Raw genomic sequence first — 21,235 nt, forward strand, 5'->3', positions numbered from 1 at the left:
ATATATATATAATGCACCCACATAGCTGCCCCTAATGTGTATATACATGTAGATATAGAGTATTTACTCTATATCTACATGTATATACACATTAGGGGCAGCTATGTGGGTGCATTATATATATATATTTGTCCTCATCTTGTTTGTTGTTAACACAACGTTTCGGCTGATATACCCTCCAGCCTTCGTCAGGTGTCTTGGGGAAATTTCGAACCTGGGTTCTCATTCCTAACGATGTTACTATTATTATATTATTATTATTATTATTATTATTCAGGTCGCTTCCGTGGATCGAACTCGGAATCTTGGGGTTAGTAGCCCGCGCTCTTAACCACTACGCCATATGCCCGTGGGCAATTATGGAGTGAATTTTAGGGCTTATAAATCTATTATTTTTCTATCCTTCCTCAATACCGGTTCCCATGTGCGATTCATATCTGCACTCGGTCTGCTTAGGAGGTTGTTGTTCAGCAAGTCATCCACTGAGCCGCTTCTTGGTGGATGTAATCAGTCCATTAGCAGGAAAGTCAACATCATACGTGAAGAATTCCACCCACTTCACAGAATTGATCAAGGATACCCCTATTGAATCCAACCAGATGGTGAGTCTAGATGTGATAAGTCTATTCCCAACTGGTGAAGCACTATCGGTGATTCAAGAAAAACTAGTGACAGACACCCATCTGAAAGAACGCACTAGTATACCAATAACAAACTTGATGGAAATATTGACTTTCTGTGTAGAAACTACCTACTTCAGTATGGACACTGATATATATCGACAAAAAGATGGTTTAGCTATGGGTTCGCCATTATCACCGATAATACCGATAATACCGAGTTCGATTCAGGGCAGCGACCTGATTAATAATAATAATAATAATAATAATAATAATAATAATAATATAATAATACTAACATCGTTAGGAATGAGAACCCAGGTTCGAAATTTCCCCAAGACACCTGACGAAGGCTGGAGGGTATATCAGCCGAAACGTTGTGTTAACAACAAACAAGATGAGGACAAATATCTGTCAAATGTAAATAATGTAAATAATGTAAATAATTCCTCATCTCTTAAATATAGAACGGTATATATTTATCTAAAATTATCTTGCTAAGTTTTACATAAATCAGATTTATTAGGACAGATTAATCTAACCTTTGTACCAATATGAAAATTCTCAAATTTCTTTACCGTTGTTGTATCATCTATTCGTTGTGGTGTGATGTAGAAGAGTTCCAAACTGGGGGAGGTAATCGGACTTTTTCAGTGTAAGGGAGATAACCAACTTAACCATTTCTAACATTTTATTCTATCAAAACCAAATCAGGTTAAATTAACAAAACAATCATTCCCAACATTTTCATTAACTCCTTTACACCGAAAAATCCCTGATTACCTCCTCCTGTTTCAAACTCTTCTACATCACACCATAGCGAATAGATGACACAACAACGGCAAAGAAATTTGAGAAATTTGAAAAGAAAATGCGAAACCGGTTAAATTCTCCAAAAACAATGTCACTCTACACAAAATTTTATCATTTTTCTAACATGACGGTCTTAATATAGTCTTCAAACATATAATACAAATCTGTAATTTTTAATCCAATATATATATATATATATATATATATATATATATATATATATATATATATATATATATATATATATATATGTATATATATATAAGTTTAAAAAAAACGCAAAAAACAATAACAAAGTGAGGACGTGATACGGATAGTGTTATTGGACGCTCGGAAAAGGAAGGAGAGAGAGTATGACGTTTCGGGCGGAGCCCTTCGTCAGAAAGACAGAAAGTTCGGAGAATGGAAAAACGGAGGAAGAGGAAAATGGCACCGATGCCCACGAGGTTACATTATGAAAGGACCGGAAGAGGAGGTGGTGGGGAAAAAGTTCTTTCTAAGACAGGAGAGTGAAAAAGGGAGGTGAATATCTGTGCGTGCGCGAGAGTCTGCGAGTGTGTGTGTGATAACAGAACGTGTGTGTGCGTATGTATGTGTGTGTGTGTGTGTGTGCATGGTTTGGTGGTTTATGTGTTTGTGTGTTTGTGTGTGTGTGTGTGTGTGCGTGACGTAGTGGAAGGAGTTAGTAGCAGGAATAGTTAGTGGGTGCTTATGGACAATGGTTACTGGAGGGTCAGCAGGCAGTTTTTGAGTATGTGTGTGTTCGTGTGTGGGGTTGTAGGTGTTGGGTACGTGTGCGTGTGTGTGTGTGTGTATTTTGTACGTGCGCGTGTGTGTATGTGTATGTTTTTGTGCGTGCGTTGCTGTGTACGTGTGTGTGCGTGCGTTTACTATTGTATGTGCGTGTGTTGTTTATGCCCATGTGTGTGTGATTGTATGCGTGTCTGTGTGAGTGTGTTGTGTTGGTGAGAAGTGTGTGTGCGTGTGTATGTGAATGTGGGTGTGTGCGTGTGTGTGTGTATGTGTGTGGATGTACGTGTATGTGTGGGATTGTGATGTGTGTGGGGTTGTGAGTGTTAGGTACGGGTGCGTGTGTGTGTGTGTGCGCGTGTGTGTTTATGTGTGTCTGTATGTGTGTGTCCGTGTGCGTGTGTGTGCGCGTGTGTGTATATTTTTTGTGCGTGCGTGTCTGTGTATATTGTGTATGTTTTCGTGCGTGCGTGTGTGTTGTGTATGTGAGTGAGTGTTGTGTATGTGAGAGGTGTGTGTGCGTGTGTGCATGTGTGTGTATGTGTATGTGTGTGTTTGTGTATGTGAGAGGTGAGTGTGCGTGTGTGTATGTGTATGAGTGTGTTTATGTGTGTGCGCGTGCGTATGTGTGTGAGAGCGTAAGGATGTGTGCCAGGTATGTGTGTTATTTTGTGTGTGCACTCCTGTGTGTGTGTGTGTGCATGTGTATGCGGATGTGTATGTACGTGTATGTAGGCGTGCGCGTATATATGTGTGTGTGTGTGTCTGTGTGTGTATAGGGCTGTGTAAGGTGTGTGTCTCTACCACTGTGCGTGTGTGTGCGTGTATATATGTGCGTTCGTCTATATGTGTGTGTGAGGGCGCGCATGTATGTTTGTCATGTGTGTGGGCGGTATATATGTAAGGTATGGGAGGTGTGTGTGTTAGGTGTATGGGAGGTATGTGAGGTATGTGTGAATGGGGGTATGTATGGGTTGTCAGGTGTGTGGGAGGTATGTGTGAATGGGGGTATATATGGGTCATGTGTGCTAGGGTGTGTATGCTTGGGTGTGTGTGTGTGTATATTTGCGTGATTGTTAGCGTGTGTGTATGCGGAAGTGTGCATGTGTATGTGCGTTTGTATAAGTGTGTGGGCGAGTCTGAGCGTGTAAGTGCATGCATGTGTGTTGTGTGTGTGTGGTGTGTTGGGGGTAGGTGTGCTTACATGTGTGTGTATGGGTGCGTGTATTTTTTGTGTGGGTATGTGTGCGAGTAGGAAGGGATGAAATAAATTGTGGAAAATTGTAGTGATTGTAATAAAAAAGTGAATAATGGATATAATGTAAAGTGGATGGGGGGGGGGGAATATATATATATAAATAATAAATAAAGAAAAGTGTTGCATTGTCGTAAAGGGGAGAGTCATAAGGAGGAGGGGGCTGTGTTGAGTCCGAAGGGGAAAGATGATCTAAGGTTAAAAATATAGCGCTGTTCCAAGTGGAGTCGCGAGGGAGTGGACCCATGGTGCAGGGCGAGGCCAAAAACGGAGATGTTAGAGGGGGAGTGGTTGGCCAAGTGGAAGTGACGGGCGACGGGGGAGTCCGAACCTAGCCGAACGTCCCTTAGGTGTTCGGTGAAACGGTCGGCCAGCCGGCGGCCCGTCTGCCCCACGTAGAGTTGGTTGCATAGGTTGCATTTGATGCAGTAAATTAGGTTGGAGGAGGTGCAGGTGAAACTGTGTGGAATGTGAAGAGTGTGTAGGTTCGACCCTGTGACAGAGGTAGTATTGGTGATGAAGGGGTAGGTGTGACAGCGGGATCTGGAGCACGGGAAGGAGCCCGGTGGGGGTGGGGAGGAAGAGGAGAAGGTACTACGGACCAGTAGATCGCGTAGGTTGCGGGCGCGTTTGAAAGAGGATAGGGGTGGGTTAGAGAAAATGGGGTGGGTGGTGGGATCGAGCTGGAGGCGACGGAAGGCCCGTAGGATCCTCCGACGAAGGGGTAGGATGGCAGGATGGAAACGGAGTGGGAAGGGGGTACGGTTAGGGGATTGGTGTGGGGGAGGAGAGAGGGCGGTGATGCGGTCGATTCGACGAGCGCGGGCGAGGGCGGATTGGACAAGGTGGGAGGGGTATCCTCGATGCATGAACAGACGAGCAAGATACTGGGACTGGGTCTCGAAATCCTGGTCCAAGCTGCACAAACGTCGGAGGCGGAGGAACTGGGAGTAGGGGATGGCCCATTTGGTGTGGAATGGATGGGAGGAGGAGAAGTTGAGGTAGAGGTGGGAGTCAGTGGGTTTGAAGAAGGCGGAGGTAGTTAGAGAGTTGGAGGGGGGTTGATGGAAAGAGAGATGTCGAGGAAGTTAACAGAGGTGTCAGAGATGGTAGAAGTAAAGTCAAGAGCAGGGTGGAAGTTAGAGAGGAAGGAGATGAAAAGGCAGAGCTGTTCGCGGGAGAGGGAGGTGGCTCCTATACAGTCATCTATGTAGCTACCGTATAGTTCCGGGGTCGAACCGGAGAATTGGGAGAATACTTGGGCCTCAATGTAACCAACGAAGAGGTTGGCATAATTGGGACCCACACACATACATATATGGATCAAAGCAGTTTGAATCAAATTCCTTGGTACTCCGAGTTTCAAAGCATGATGCCATTGAATCCTCAGTCATCGGAAATTCAAATTTCCATTGGCTGAGGATTAGTTTTATGCTTTGAAACTTGGAGTACCAGGGTATTTTAATCAAACTGTTTTGATCCACACATGTAACTCCCAATAAATATGTTGGGTGTCCTTCTTTCATTTGTCCTCTCACGTATATATACATATATATTCTTTTATTGTTTTAATTGTTTCAGTCATTTGACTGCGGCCATGCTGGAGCACCGCCTTTAGTCAAACGAATCGACCCAGGACTTATTCTTTGTAAGCCTAGTATTTATTCTATCGCTCTATTTGGCCGAACCGCTAAGTTACGGAGACATAAACACACCAGCATCGGTTGTTAAGCGTTGGTGGGGGTCAAACACAAACATATACATATGCATATATATATTGCATTTGTTGTGTATATAAACAGTTTGGCTTCTTGTTTCTCTGGAGATTGTCAAAATGATGTGGACGCCTCTGATGAGAACGCAATAAGTTTCGAAAATCGATTAAGGTTGTTCATCATTTTATCAGTCTGCTGAGAAATGGCTTCAATTTGCCCTGTTTATAATTATACAATATGTTACGTCGTCGTCGTTTAACGTCCGCTTTCCATGCTAGCATGGGTTGGACGATTTGACTGAGGACTGGTGAAACCAGATGGCTACACCAGGCTCCAATCTGATTTGGCAGAGTTTGTACAGCTGGATGCCCTTCCTAACGCCAACCACTCAGAGAGTGTAGTGGGTGCTTTTACGTGTCACCCGCACGAAGGCCAGTCAGGCGGTACTGGCAACGGCCACGCTCATCTCGCTCGAGAAACCTCATGTGTCACCCGCACAAGAGCCAGTCCAGGGGCACCGGCAACGATCTCGCTCGAAAATCCTACAACAACCCCACACAAGAGCCAGTTCAGGGGCAACGGCAACGATCTCGCTCGAAGAAATTTCATGTGTCACCCACACAAGAGCCAGTCCAGGGGCACTGGCAACGATCTCGCTCGAAAAACCTCATGTGTCACGCGCACAAGAGCCAGCCCAGAGGCACTGGCAACGATCCCGCTCGGAAGATTTCATGTGTCGTCCGCACACGAGCCAGTCCAGGGGCACTGGCAACGATCCCGCTCGAAAGATTTCATGTGTCACCCGCACATGAGCCAGTCCAGGGGCACTGGCAACGATCCCGCTCGAAACATTTCATGTGTCACCCGCACAAGAGTCAGTCCTGGGGCACTGGCAACGGTCTCGCTCGAAAGATATCATGTGTCGCCCGCACATGAGCCAGTCCAGGGGCACTGGCAACGATCCCGCTCGAAAGATTTCATGTGTCGCCCGCACATGAGCCAGTCCAGGGGCACTGGCAACGATCCCGCTCGAAACATTTCATGTGTCACCCACGCAAGAACCAGTCCAGGGGCACTGGCAACGATCTCGCTCGAAAGATATCATGTGTCGCCCGCACATGAGCCAGTGCAGGGGCACTGGCAACTATCCCGTTCGAAAGATTTCATGTATCGCCCGCACATAAGCCAGTCCAGGGGCACCGGCCAACGATCTCGCTCGAAAAACCTCATGTGTCACCCGCACAAGAGCCGGCCCAGGGGCACCGGCAACGATCTCGCTCGAAAGATTTCATGTGTCGCCCGCACATGAGCCAGTCCAGGGGCACGGCAACGATCTATTTGTATTTCACTTGCCTCAACAGGTCTTCGCAAGTGGGGTTTAGTGTCCAATTTTAATTTAACTCGATTTCGATTTCACTTGCCTCAACAGGCCTACGCAGTGGAGTTTAGTGTCCAACTTAACTTGATTTCGATTTCACTTGCCTCAATAGGTCTTCACAAGTGGAATTTAGTGTCCATTGAAGGAAGGAAGGTTCGCATAAGTGGACTGGCTGGGCCTTAGATTTAGGTCTCACTTGGCTTGCCGGATCTTCTCGCGCACAGTATATTTCAAAAGGTCTCGGTCAGAAGTCATCGCCTCGGTGAGGCCCAATGTTCGAAGGTCGTACCTTACCACCTCATCCCAGGTCTTCCTGGGCCTACCTCTTCCACAGGTTCCCTCAACTGCTAAGGTGTGGCACTTTTTCACACAGCTATCCATTCTCGCTACAATGACCATACCAGCGCAGTCGTCTCTCTTGCACACTACAACTGATGCTTCGTAAGTTCAACTTTTCTCTGAAGGTACTGATACTCTGTCTAGTATGCACACTGACATTACACATCCATCGGAGCATACTGGCTTCATTCCTTGCGAGCCTACGCATGTCCTCAGCAGTCACGGCCCATGTTTCACTGCCATGAAGCATGGCTGTTCGTACACATGAAGCATGGCTGTTCATCATACCTTGATACTGTGTGGACTAAGATCCCCGTTGACAGGCCGCTGGTATTTATAGAGAGTGAAACACTCCCCCAGCAATAAAATCATAAGGACGGTTTCCCAGATTCTGTGGTATACATATTCCTTCCTTGGAATGGACACCGATCCGTCGCACGATTGCACGTTTTTGCTAGCTGAGTGGAGTGGAGCAACGTGAAATGAAGTGTTTCGCACAAGGACAAAGCGCGTCACCCGGTCCAGGACCTGAAACTATATCTTGTGATCATGAGTGCAATTCCAAGCCACGCGACTCCACTCTGTGTGTGTGCGTGTGTGTGTGAAGCACTCTGTTGGGATCAAACTTAGCTGTATAAGTTGTCCAGTAATCCACGTTGGCTGTAAAATTACTTTGTGCTGTCGGTGCAATTTGTAAATCTGAAGTTGAAACACCGAATAAATTTTGTATAAGGTCACAGAATATAGAGAAAAAACACAAAGAAAGGAAAATTATAGATTCACTAATTTGCTCACGTGCGTTTCAGATAGGTTGGCATTTCAAAATTTTGCGATGCAGTAATCATGCATATAAATCGATCCCATATTCGATCGACTAAGATAGAGAAATTTAACACCATCCTATACTTATCCTGTGGTATAGCTTTGATAAGGATAGGATGATATTAAATAGTTTTCGATGAATATACATGATTATCGCTTTGTAGAACTTTAAAACACCAACCAATCTGATACGCGCGTAAGCGAATTAAAGAATGTATAATTCTCCATTCTTTGTTTTTCCATAGCAGTATAACGGTTACTGTAGACTGCGCCTCTAAACATCCCAGAAATAGATTACCTATCGTAGATACTGAGCTGTGGATAGAAAATTCTATGATTAACCGAACTGTTAAAGCATGTTTACTCCACTCACACTATAGCGTGAGTGGAGTAAACCTATGGTTAATCCACTGGTAATCCGTAGTGACCCTGTGATATCAAATACTACCAAAATCAACATCCTCGTGGTAGACTTGGTTAGAGTAATGAGGAACGTATCCCCATTATGCCAATCACAAGAACGATAACAACACATCCAGCACTACATATTCCGAACGCAACGTTCCGGTTACACACTGCGATAGAATCAGAGTGTACAAAGGAGCGAAAACGATATTCATAGCCCCCTATACTGCAATAAGTTCTGGAATAGGTTAGAGAGGGACACCAACAAAAGAAATAGAAATAATACTTGGTTTGATAATAAGCAGTTTCACAGTGTAATGTTTGTTGATGCTACACCTAGGAACGAATTAAGTAGGGCATTTAAGAAAATCCTGCGTACAACTGGCCTTAAAATCAAAGTTGTAGAAACGACAGGTAGGACTATCAAATCTGTATTAAATAAGTCATACCAATTTGATAAAATCACGTGTCGGAATAATTGTGCAGTATGTTCTACAAACCCACATATGAACTGCTAAAAGAAAAACACTATATACCAGATTAAGTGCCAAGAAGGGACTTGCGCGATTACCCTAGAGTCATATATTGGTGAGGTTTTTAGGAGCATCAATGATATGTTCAAAGAATACCTGAACAACTACACTGAAAAAACAACTCCATCTTCTACCAGCATGTAGTAGACTGCTACAATGACTCCTTAGGGAGACTTAGGTTAGACATCCTATCTATACATCCAACTAATGCAATATTGAGACAAGGTTCCACTCGGGAGTACCCGTCTATAATCACCCCTTTCTCTCATTTACATGTAGAAATCCATACATATACGTTAAGATGGGGAGAATATATATATATATATATATATATATATATATATATATATATATATATATATATATATATATATAGGGAGAATTCACAAAAAAAATAGAAGACGAAGACAGGTGGTGTAGACAACAAACAGATGTATTAGTTTAACGTTCGGGAAGTGAAAAAGTTTTTAACCTTTCGAGCTTACGCTTTCCACAGAAAGGAATACAGAAAGAAACAAGGAGAGAAAATATAGAATGTGTAGTGGCTAGCGATCTATCATGGCGAATGCTGGACAGAGGGGTTACACAGGAGAACTAGGAAGAAGGGGAGATAATAAAGTAGTGGTGATCCCAAAACGAAGGTCTGCGTGCGTATGTATAAGAGATTATGTATGTGTGTGTGGAAGAGGGCTGGTGACCTTGACGTGTGCGTGTCTGTATGTGTAGGTGTGTGGATGTGGGGCTGGGAAGTGGTCAGTGCTAGGTGTGCGTGGTGGTGTGATGTGATGTGATATGGTATTGTGCGGTATGGTGTATGAAGTGGTGTGTGGTGTGATGGTGTGGTGTGATGGTGTTGGGAGGTGGGGAAAGCAAGGGTGGGGTGTGGGTTAGGCTGAGGGTGGAGTGTGGGTTAGGCTGAGGGTGGAGTGTGGGTTAGGCTGAGGGTGGGGTAGAAGTGGGGTATGTAGGAGTGGGTGTAAAGGATGGGGTGGGATGGATAGGGAAGGTGAGGTTGGATTGTGTAGGGGTGGGGTTACGAGGAGGAGTGACGATGAAGGGGGAGGCAGAAGTTCGGTAGGAGTGAAGAGAAGAGAGGAGAGTAGGAGTGAAGAGAAGAAGTAGGAGTCGGAGCAATAGAGGAGAGGTGGGTGGGAGGAAGTAGGTGTGAGTGGAAGAGAGGAGAGGGGGATGAGGGTTAGATGAGGAGGGGAGGAAAGATGAGCCCATGTGACGCAAATGAGCGAGCGAAGAGAGATTAATCCTTGTTCACGGCGAAGACGGGAGTCCAGATGGCCCCTGTGCAAGGGCAATCCGAACACAGACAGGTGTGGCAAAGAGTGGCCGGTAGAGCGGAAATGGCGTGAGACCGGGGTGTGATTGCCGAGTCGGATGTCTCGGAGGTGTTCCGCGAACCGGTCAGCCAAGCGGCGTCCCGTTTGCCCGATGTATAGAGAACGGCAGAGAGAGCAAGAGATGTAGTAGATGACATTGGTAGAAGTGCAGGTGAAGGAGTCGGTGATATGATAGGGTTGATGATGGGTGCTGGTGAAGAGAGTGGTGTTGGAGAGGTAATGGCAATTGCGGCAGCGTGGGCGGGAGCAGGGGAACGAACCGGGTTTGGAGGTTGGGTTAGGGAAGAAGCTGTGGACCAAGAAGTCTCGTAGGTTGTGGGCTCGTTTGAAGGAGGGGCGGGGTCGGTTAGGGAAGATGTGTGAAGTGGAGGGGTCGGACTGGAGTCGCCGGAAGGCTCGGAGAATGGCACGTTGGAGAGGTAGGGTGGTGGGGTGGTAGGTGAGGGGAAACGGGAGACGGCGGTGCTGGTGCGGGGAGAGAGAGAGCAGATGCACGATCCACGGAACGTGCTCTGGCAAGGGCGGTGTGGATAGTGGTGAGAGGATATCCACGTCGGTTGAAGTGGCGAGCCATGAGTTGAGACTGAGTCTCAAAGTCATGATCGTCACTACGGAGCCTGCGTAGATGGAGGAATTGGGTATAGGGGATGGAAAGCTTGGTGTGTTTAGGGTGGGAGGAGGAGAAGTTGAGGTATGAGTGTGAGTCTGTGTGTTTGTAATGGATGGAGGTGGTGAGAGTGGAGTGATAAATGCTGACCGAAATATCAAGAAAGGAGACATAGGTGTCAGAGATAGTGCAAGAGAAGTGGAGGGCAGGATGGAAAGATTTGACAAAAGAGAGGAAGGAGTGTAGATGTTCGCGGGAGAGTGAGGTCGCACCGATGCAGTCGTCAATATAACGGCCGTATAGTTCGTGAGTTGGACTAGTGAAACTTGAGAATATGTAGGCCTCAACGTAGCCAACGAACAGGTTCGCATAGTTGGGGCCCATTCTCGTTTCCATAGCCACTCCCTAGATCTGCTGGTAAAAATCACCAGCGAGCGAGAAGCAGTTGAGTGAGAGGACAAGTTCGGCCAGACGAACGAGTGTGGATGTGACGGGTTGGGGATTGGGTCGAAGGTCAAGGAAATGTTGGTGTGCACGCAGTCTCTCGTCGTGAAGGATCACCGTGTAAAAGCTCTGGATGCCGAGAGTAAAGAGAAGTTTAGAGGGGCCAGGAAGGAAGGAGAAAGAGTTGAACAAACGAAGCGCGCGGTTTGTGTCATGGATGTGAGAGGGGAGGGAAGCCACTAGGGGAGCAAGGACATGGTCAAGATAACTACTAAATAGTGGGGATGCGAGGGGTGCGGACAATGAGATTGGAGGCGGTGGGGGAAGACGGGAGGAGGAGATGAGGTCATGGATAGTGGAAGATACAATCTGTTGGTAGCTGGGCGTGAGATCAGAGGGAAGAGGGCAGTAGAAGGAGGTGTCTTGAAGTTGGCGGAGAGCTTCTGCCTAGTAGAGGTCCGCGCGCCACACCACCACGGCTCCACTCTTGTTGGCCGGTTTTATGATGATGTCAGTGCGGCGTTAGAAACATCGAAGAGGAGATGTTCAGATGACGGCACCTGTAATTTTAGCATCCAATTCAACTTCTTGCCTTATGGTACCCGAGATAATTAAACTTCTCCAATTACCTCAGTGATGTTCCACTATGATGTAGAGTGCACTGGGACGAGTTCCTTGACAAGTTAATGTCTCAATCACCGCAACATTAATTTTCATCCTTGCCTCGCAGCACTCGGCAGCTAAACCCATCCAGCTAAACTCCATACTGGAGATCATCATCTGATGAGCCAAAAAGCACCTTGTCCTACGCACACTAATTGTGTCGCCACTTCCACAACGGTTACACATGTCAATCCAGGCCTTACTATACTTTTCTGCTGGAAGTAGGTTCTCCATTTTCTCAACACAGGGATAAGTATCCATAAATATACCTGGTATAGGGATACTTTAGAACAGAGGTTACGGCTAGAATTTGTGTTTGTCTCTGATCACTTTGATTCTGTGCTAGCCGTCCGTGAAAAGAGAGGGGCTGAGCTATCAATTGATCACCACCAAGTCGTCTGCAACCTAAGACTACCTTCCGCGGGGAGAACTCACAAAGCTAATACGTCCAGTGAGAAAGTGGGATGCACCGGCGGATGAAAGGATCAGAAATAAATATACACATTCTATCGTTCTCTTTTGCTGAACCGATAGGTTACAAGGAGGTAAACAAACCAACGCTACTTGCGAAGCAGTGGTGTGGGACAAGCACAAGACACATACACGCACATGCACACACACACACACACACACACACACACACACACACACACACACACACACACACACACACACACACACACACGTAAAAATGCATTATGTATATGTATAAATATGAATATATTTATATACATAGAGAAAGACACCTTCATCAGCTATTCAAAAGTATATATTATATATTTACATAAGGCAGCGACCTGACAGAATCGTTAGCACGCCGGACAAAACGTTTAGCGGTATTGCGTTTACGTTTTTGAGTTGTAATTCCTGGTCACGATATATATATATATATATATATATATCGTGACCAGGAATATATATATAGTTTTAGGGAAAAGAACCAAGGTTCATGAACTCATCGATGTTTCCCTAAAACTATATATATATATATATATATATATATATATATATATATATATATATATATATATATATATATATATATATATTATACTGTGAAACTTAATTCAATTTTAATTTTCAATAATTTGAATTTAATTGAGTTTTTACCTGTAAATTTGGATTTTTATCCCCACTATTATTATTATTATTATTATTATTATTATTATTACTATTATTATTATTATTATTTTTATATATATATATATATACACGCACACACGTACATAGATACATACATACACACACACACACACACAGAGACACACACACAGACACACACACACACACATATATATATATATATATAATACAAAATTACGATGTTGATATAATATATACATATTCGATATATAGATACGCAAGCGCGCATGTAGTATTGTGTGTGTGTGTGTGTGTGTGTGTGTGTGTGTGTGTGTGTGTGTGTGTGTGTGTGTGTGTGTTTGTGTGTGTGTGGTATAATGTGCTCATGCATGTTATGAAGTGTGTGAATTCAAGTTATATAGGTAAGGAATTTACAACTAAACAATACCAAAGGCGTGAATGAATTAATGAATTAATGAATGATTTGAAAATGAATAAATTTTTGACGACGTTGATGCCATCGTTTTCAGACGAGGTAATTCATTATGTTCTTATTTATAAATGAGAATTGATAACGTTGATTACATACCCCTGTTACAATGTAAGGCTGCATATATGTCTCTGCAAATCCAGAATACTTGTGCGGTTTGAAGTTATCTTTGTATCATGATTAAGTAGTCCTTGGCAAACTCGTTATTCATCTCATCCTAAATTGTCAAAATTAATCTTATTTCTTACATTTTTGCTCCTATAGAAAGACTGCATTTGGAGTTGTAGATTTGCGGTACTGCTCTCTGACTCAAATGTGTGTTGTTATATTCGATATTTGTACTACCACGCTGGCATGTTAAGCGGTATACCTCACTTGATTCAGAACACTTTGGGTGACTACTGTCTGGCTCTCTGTTCTGATTGGACAGCTGCTAAAAGTGATGGTTCTGTGGCTGCTGGAAATACTATATCATAAAACATCTGCTGTTGTTTTTGTCAAGGTAACTACGACATACCTTGTCTCGTTCCACAGAGGTATTATCTTGTTTGTTGTTGGAAGAAATTTTTAAAATTAATTGTTTTCTTGACAACATTTTTAACACCTCGTTCGTGTTTTACTGAGCATCTTAAAGGCTTGCATCATGCATAAAAGGTTTGTAACTTGAACTACGGATCAGGTTATTACGCTGTGATTGATTTCTTTCCCTTTTAAGGAATTAGTTTTCTTTTCTTTCTCTATCTGACGGATATAATGAGTATTATTTTTCTTAATAGTATTTTCCGTGAGCCCGATCATACACTAAGTCGACACTGCTTAGGCACGTATCATGAAGTGGTTCTTGTAGTTCCATTTAGCTGTCCTTTTGAGAGGACACTTACAAAAAGAAGACACTGCGGTCGCTAAATGTAGACATAGACAAAAGAATCATCAAAAACTATTTTCTAACAACAAACAGGATATCACATAATAGACATACACACTTGCCAACCACATGTTTCCCGGTTCTGTTCCACTGTGTGACACATTGGGTAAGTGTCCTGAGTGGACCGAAACCCTGTGAGAGGATTTGATTAAAGGAAGCTGAATATATATATATAACCTAGAGAGTGCTTCTCTTTCGGATTTATGATATACTGACGATATATATATATATATATATATATATATATATATATATATATATATATATATATATATATATATATATATATATGTATATATATATATATATATATATATATATATATATATATACATACATATATATATATATATATATATATATATATATATATATATATATATATATATGTATATGTATGTATATATATGTAGATATGTATATGTATATATATTCTTTTATTTATTTGTCATTTGACTGCGGCCACGCTGGAGTACCGCCTTAAATGGTTTTAATCAAAGAAATCGACTCCAGGACTTATTCTTCGCAAGCTTAGTACTTATTCTATCGGTCACTTTTTGCCGGACCGCTAGGTTACGGGGACATAAACACACCAGCATCGGTTGCCAAGCGATGGTGGGGGTACTAACATAGACACAATTAAAAATATACTTTTATATATATTAAATTAGAAGCGTTGAAATGTCTTAGAAAGTTAAAGAAGTGATTTTAAATTGTCAAACGCAGGATAATGTTAATAATATAGCCTGAACAAGATAAGCTACCCTTAATTTGCAGAAAAAAGTGTAGGCCACCTACACTTTTCTCTGTAAAATAAGGGTAGCTTATCCTGTTCAGGCTATATTATTAGCATTATCCTGCGTTTGAGAATATATATATATATATATATATATATATATATATATATATATATATATGTATGTATCTCTCTCTCTCTCTCTCTCTCTCTCTCTCTCTCTCTCTATATATATATATATATATATATATATATATATATATATATATATATATGTAAATATATAAAAACAAAAAGATAAAGAGAGCAAAGGTAAGGTTGAAGAATTTTATGGATAGAGTCTTACAGCTGTTTCTGGGAAGATCCAGTACTTCCCTTCATCGGAGACAGAAAAAATAAAGTAATCTATTATTATATCCATAGGCGGATATTTTTAGTATGAAGTGGTAAAGAGTGTGATGTGCTGAAAAAAGAGAGAACAGTACTTGAAGTGTAGTTTCATTCCAGTGGTAAATATCCGTGTAGAAATTCGTGCAAAGTAATCCTTGTGTGAATAATCCGGAATAATTCCGGATTATTCACACAAGGATTACTTTGTTCTCTCTTTTTTCAGCACATCACACTCTTTACCACTTCATACTAAAAATATCCGCCTATGGATATAATAATAGATTACTTTATTTTTTCTGTCTCCGATGAAGGGAAGTACTGGATCTTCCCAGAAACAGCTGTAAGACTCTATCCATAAAATTCTTCAACCTTACCTTTGCTCTCTTTATCTTTTTGTTTTTATATATTTACATATACACACGCTAATACACGACTTATAATACCCAATCCTGTTCATACAACGACTGGGGCAAACTAATCGGTATACAACACTTACTCGGTATTACCTGTATCCTCCGGGGTTTGGTTAAATCCAATACCCTCCTCAACCTTATATATATATATATATATATATATATATATATATATATATATATATATATATATATATATATATATATATATATAGCAATAAGAAAATAGAGGGGAATAGGTAGTATTCATCAACTTGCAGACATTGTATTGTGTCAATTTACTTGTTTATTTGTTTACTAAAAGGACAATAATAAGAATATATGTTTTATGCTGATGTCTTTGCGTATGAGGACTTGTGCAAGCATATATTATATATATATATATATATATATATATATATATATATATATATATATATATATATATATAGGACGGGCTTTTAGCTTCTGTCTACATAATCTACTCACAAGGCATTGGTCGGTCCGAGGCTATAGTAGAAGTCACTTGTCCAAGGTACCATGCAGTGGGGCTTGACCCAGGACCATGTAGTTGGGAAGCAATCTTCTTACCACGCACCCACGCCTATATATACATATATATACAGGCACTCCCCATACACACACATGCACTTACAAAAACATAGACACGTTGAAGGATACGCATGCGTAGACACATACAATAGGAATACAAAATACAAAATGGCTGATAGTTAGCAAGGTGAGACACACATAAGAAAGAAGAAAGCAAAGGACCATTGATGAGGTCACAGAAGTGTGACGAAAGAACTGTGGCTGAAATAGGATTAATGTAATATAAAGTTGAAGCAAATTAACACCAAATATACAGTGCGTGTGTTTTTATTGGCTAAACTGGCAATATGATCATCCCCAAGTACAACACACACACACACACACACACACACACACGCACACACACACACACACACACACACACACACACACACACACACACACACATATATATATATATATATATATATATATATATATATATATATATATATATATATATATATATATATATATATATATATATATATATATGGGAGAATTTACGAAAAAAACAACAGACGAGGACAGGTGGTGTAAACAACAAAAGGATGTATTAGTTTAACGCTCGGAAATAGAGAAAGTCTTTAACGTTTCGAGCTACGCTCTTCAATAGAAAGAAATAAGGAGAAAAACAAGGAGAAAATTTAAATGTAGTGGTCAGTAATCTATCATATATATATGTATATATATTTCTTCTATTAATTTACTTATTTCAGTCATTTGACTGCAGCCATGCTGGAGTACCGCCTTAAAGAAATCGATTACAAAACTTATTCTTTCTAAGCCGAGTACTTATTCTATCGATCACTTTTCCCCGCACCGCTAGGTTACGGGGACATAAATACACCACCATCGGTTGACAAGCGATGGTGGTTATACAGACACAGACGCACAGATATATACATATACGACGGGCTTCTTTCAGTTTCCCTCTACCAAATTCACTCACAAGGCATTGGTCGGCCTGAGGTTAAAGTAGAAATCACTTGCCTAAGGTGCCACGCAGTGAGACTGGACCCAGTACCATGTGGTTGGGAAGCAATCTTCTTACCACACAGCTACACCTACGCCTATATATATATATATATATATATATATATATATATATGTGTGTGTGTGTGTGTGTGTGTGTGTGTGTGTGTTCTTTTTTTCTTTCATTATTTTCTTTTACTTATTTCAGTCATTTGACTGCAGCCATGCTAGAACACCGCCTTAAAGGGTTTTGGTCGGTTGACAAGCGATGGTGGTGATACAAATACAGACACAAACGCGCGCGCAGACAGACAGACAGACACACACACAGACACACACACACACACACACACACACAAACAAACGCACACACACACACATACACACACACACACGCACGCACGCACGAAACGCACGCGTGCACACACAGTTACCCCCCATATATATAGGACGGGCTTCTTTCAGTTTCCCTCTACCAAATTCACTCACAAAGCATTGGTCGGCCTGAGGTTACTGTAGAAGTCACTTGCCTAAGGTGCCACGCAGTGGGACTGAACTCAGGACCATGTGGTTGGGAAGCAAGTTTCTTACTACACAGCCACACCTACGCCTGTGTATGTATGTATGTATGTATGTATGTATGTATGTATGTATGTATGTATGTATATATGCATGTATGTGTGAATGTCTATATATATATATATATATATATATATATATATATATATATATATATATATATATATATAGACATACTTGCAATAATAATAAAGGGTAAAATTTATTAATTAATTAATAATTAATAATTTTACCAAGTAGTTCAGTATGTTAAAATAGCCTTTATCCGTAACCTTATACAAAAATTTTATAATTATGATTATAAGCATAATTATAATTGGGGTTCAGCAAATTGCTTCACCACATACCGAAATTTAGAAATAGCAGTTAAATACTATTCCTCTACCATAAGATATCTCCCAGACAGCAAATACTCTCAATTCGCGTAGGTAAAGAGAAAAAATAACGAATCCACCCGCTTTGATCAACTACATACGCGTTTCTGGATTAAAGAGATGTAAAATTTTATTTTTAGTTACTTATTTCCGTCTTCAGTGTAGTATTTCAATTGTAAATTTGAAAGTACTAATAATTAAATACGTATTTGACCAATTATAATTATACTTATAATTATAAATTTTTTGTATATATATATATATATATATATATATATATATATATATATATATCTTAAAATAACAGAAATAAATACAAATTACAAATTGGGATAAAAACTAAGTAGCTTTTAAAGATTGCCCTGAAGGGGTCTATATAAGATATAGGACAACAGGAAAACTGTTCAATCTCAAAAGACTGTGCCAATACGAAAGTTCTGCATTCTCACCTTATTGAGTTTCTGTATGCAGATGATTGTGACCTGTTGGCACATTCTAAGAAAGAAATGCAGCACATGGTGAATGCCATTTCTGCACCATGTGCAGCATTGGGTCTAACAATCAATCTAAAAAAAAAACTGTTATAATGTACCAGCCCGCTTCCTCGAAGATGTATGTGGAACTTTTTATAACTGTGAATGGTCAAAAGTGGGAAACTGTACCTAGATTTATTTATTTAGGAATTACCTTGAGCAGTGCTCAATCAACAAGGCTAGTAGTGTTTTTAGTAGGCTTGACAGGCGTCTGTGGAAACAACATAATATATCTTCACAAATTAAAGTTAAGGTATATAACACATGCGTCCTCCCATCTTTGCTATATGGAAGTGAGGCATGGATTGTTTACCGTAGGCAGGTAAAGCAATTGGAACGATTTCATCAATACTGTCTGAGAAAAATTTGGGGGATAATCTGGAAAATGGCCATTAGTAATGTGGAGGTGCTTGAGAGGAGTGGCAGTAGAAGTATAGAGTCAATGATTTTGCTAAGACGTTTGAGGTGGTGGGGGGACATTTGGTAAGGATGAGTGATGAGCGACTGCCCAAGCAGCTATTGTATGGTGAGCTAGAAGATAGCAGGAGAACAGCGCATAAGCTTAAACTAAGGTTTAAGGATTGCCTTAAAAATGCTCTAATACAGACAGGAATTGCAGCTGGTAATTGGGAGAGGGAGGCACAAGACCGTGGTGGATGGAGGAAGATAGTGCATGATGGTTGTTCAAGGTTTGAGAGGGAGAGAGTGAAGTATGAGAGAATTAGGAGGGGGATTAGAAGGGGGAGCCTGTGGAAAATGAGAGAGTGTTGCTTTTTATGTGTGTGGTTTGTGGGCGGAGGTGTCTGCGTCATGCAGGCCTGGTGAGCCATCAAAATTCTCATAGAAATCGACCCATGATAAACAATGATGTGGCTATTAAAATTCATAACAGAACGTGTGTAAAATGTGGAAGTGTGTGGAGGTCTAAAAAGACATGTTAAGAGAGTGCATATGGTGGTACCTGTTTCTCCTGCCAGCCAGCACATTTGTCTAGTCTATCTATATATATAAAAATGAGAATGTCTGTCTGTCTGTCTGTCTGTCTGTCTGTCTGTCTGTCTGTCTGTCTGTGTGAATCCCTAAAACTCGAGAACTACGCAACCAATTTCATTCAAATTTTACACATGCCTTACTTAGGGTTCCAGTTGTGTTTTAGTCAAAAAAAAATTATTAACTTCTTGCAGAGTTCGAGCACACGGCAACATAATATCTCCTCCACTATTTAAGTATTACGTGTCAAAAGTGAAACAAAAACACTCATGTCAAATACTTTCACTTTAAAAATGAAACTATTCCACTAACTGAAACAATCACATTTCGATACTGTAGTGACAGATACTTTCACAGAGAGAGAAAGAGAGAAAGAGAGAGACAGAAAGAGAGAGATGCATATGTATACATATACATGTATATGTACACCATTTCGATACTGTAATGACAGATACTTTCAGAGAGAGAGAGAGAGAAAGAGAGAAAGAGAGAGAGAAAGAGAGAGAGAGAAAGAGAGAGAGAGAGAGAGAGAGAGAGAGAGAGAGAGAGAGAGAGAGATGTATATGTATACATATAGATGTACACGTATATGTATATATATATATAGATCTATACATACATGTATATGTATACATATGTGTAGATGTATATATATATATATATAGATGTACATGTAATATGTACACATATATACATATATACATGCATACAGATATCTATACATATATACACCCATCACACACACATACACATGCACACAAACACACACATTAGTCATTTGTTTTCTTATCCAAAACTACGTCAAAAGTACTGAATGGATCTTTATGAAATTTGGAAATTATATTCTTTGCATAACGGCCATAACTCCCATGAAAATTCATATATTTTTGATGTTGATGAAATTTTAACCCGAACATAACAGATGAGCATTATTTAGAAAATGATGTCACACGTTATCGAGGCTACCATTTTTCTGGATCTGCAAAAGGGGATGACGTCTTTATTCCAAGAATTCCTCTTACTCCATCAGGAGCAGACATTCCTTTTACATTCAGAAGACTACAATTCCCCCTTCGTGTGACTTTTGCCATGTCCATAAACAAATATCAGGGTCAAACACTGTCTGTAGCTGGTCTTCTCTTGGAAGAGCCCTGCTTCTCACATGGACAACTGTATGTTGGCTGCTCAAGAGTGGGCAGCAACAAAAAACCTATTTGTATATGCTCCACAAGGGAAAACAAGGAACATAGTTTACAATGAGGTGTTATAATCACAACAGCAAGAAAGTATGTACATGATCACCTTCTTTTACGAAATTTCATTGACTTTCATATATTTATATTGATATACATATATATACGTGTGTTTGGGTGCGTGTGTGTATATACATCTCTATATATAAAGATGATGCGTAGTCTAGACGGCGTTTTTAGATTTCATTATTCTCTTTAACCCGGGCAACGCCGGGTATTTCTGCTAGT

General features: G+C 40.9%; 1 protein-coding gene across 1 annotated transcript in view; it reads right to left on the minus strand.

Annotated features, from left to right (window-relative positions):
• LOC106876505 (uncharacterized) overlaps positions 1-14,360 on the minus strand; it is a 92,747-nt gene extending 78,387 nt beyond the window's left edge. Inside the window, exon 1 of the mRNA XM_014925070.3 lies at positions 13,369-14,360. Coding sequence (XP_014780556.1) covers positions 13,369-13,392 — 24 coding nt within the window. The 5' untranslated portion in view covers positions 13,393-14,360. The remainder of the gene's footprint in view (positions 1-13,368) is intronic.
• Positions 14,361-21,235: the final 6,875 nt, after the last annotated feature.

Source organism: Octopus bimaculoides, chromosome 13 (assembly GCF_046866305.1).
Source record: "Octopus bimaculoides isolate indiv1 chromosome 13, ASM4686630v1, whole genome shotgun sequence".
Classification (NCBI taxonomy): Eukaryota; Metazoa; Mollusca; class Cephalopoda; order Octopoda; family Octopodidae; genus Octopus; species Octopus bimaculoides.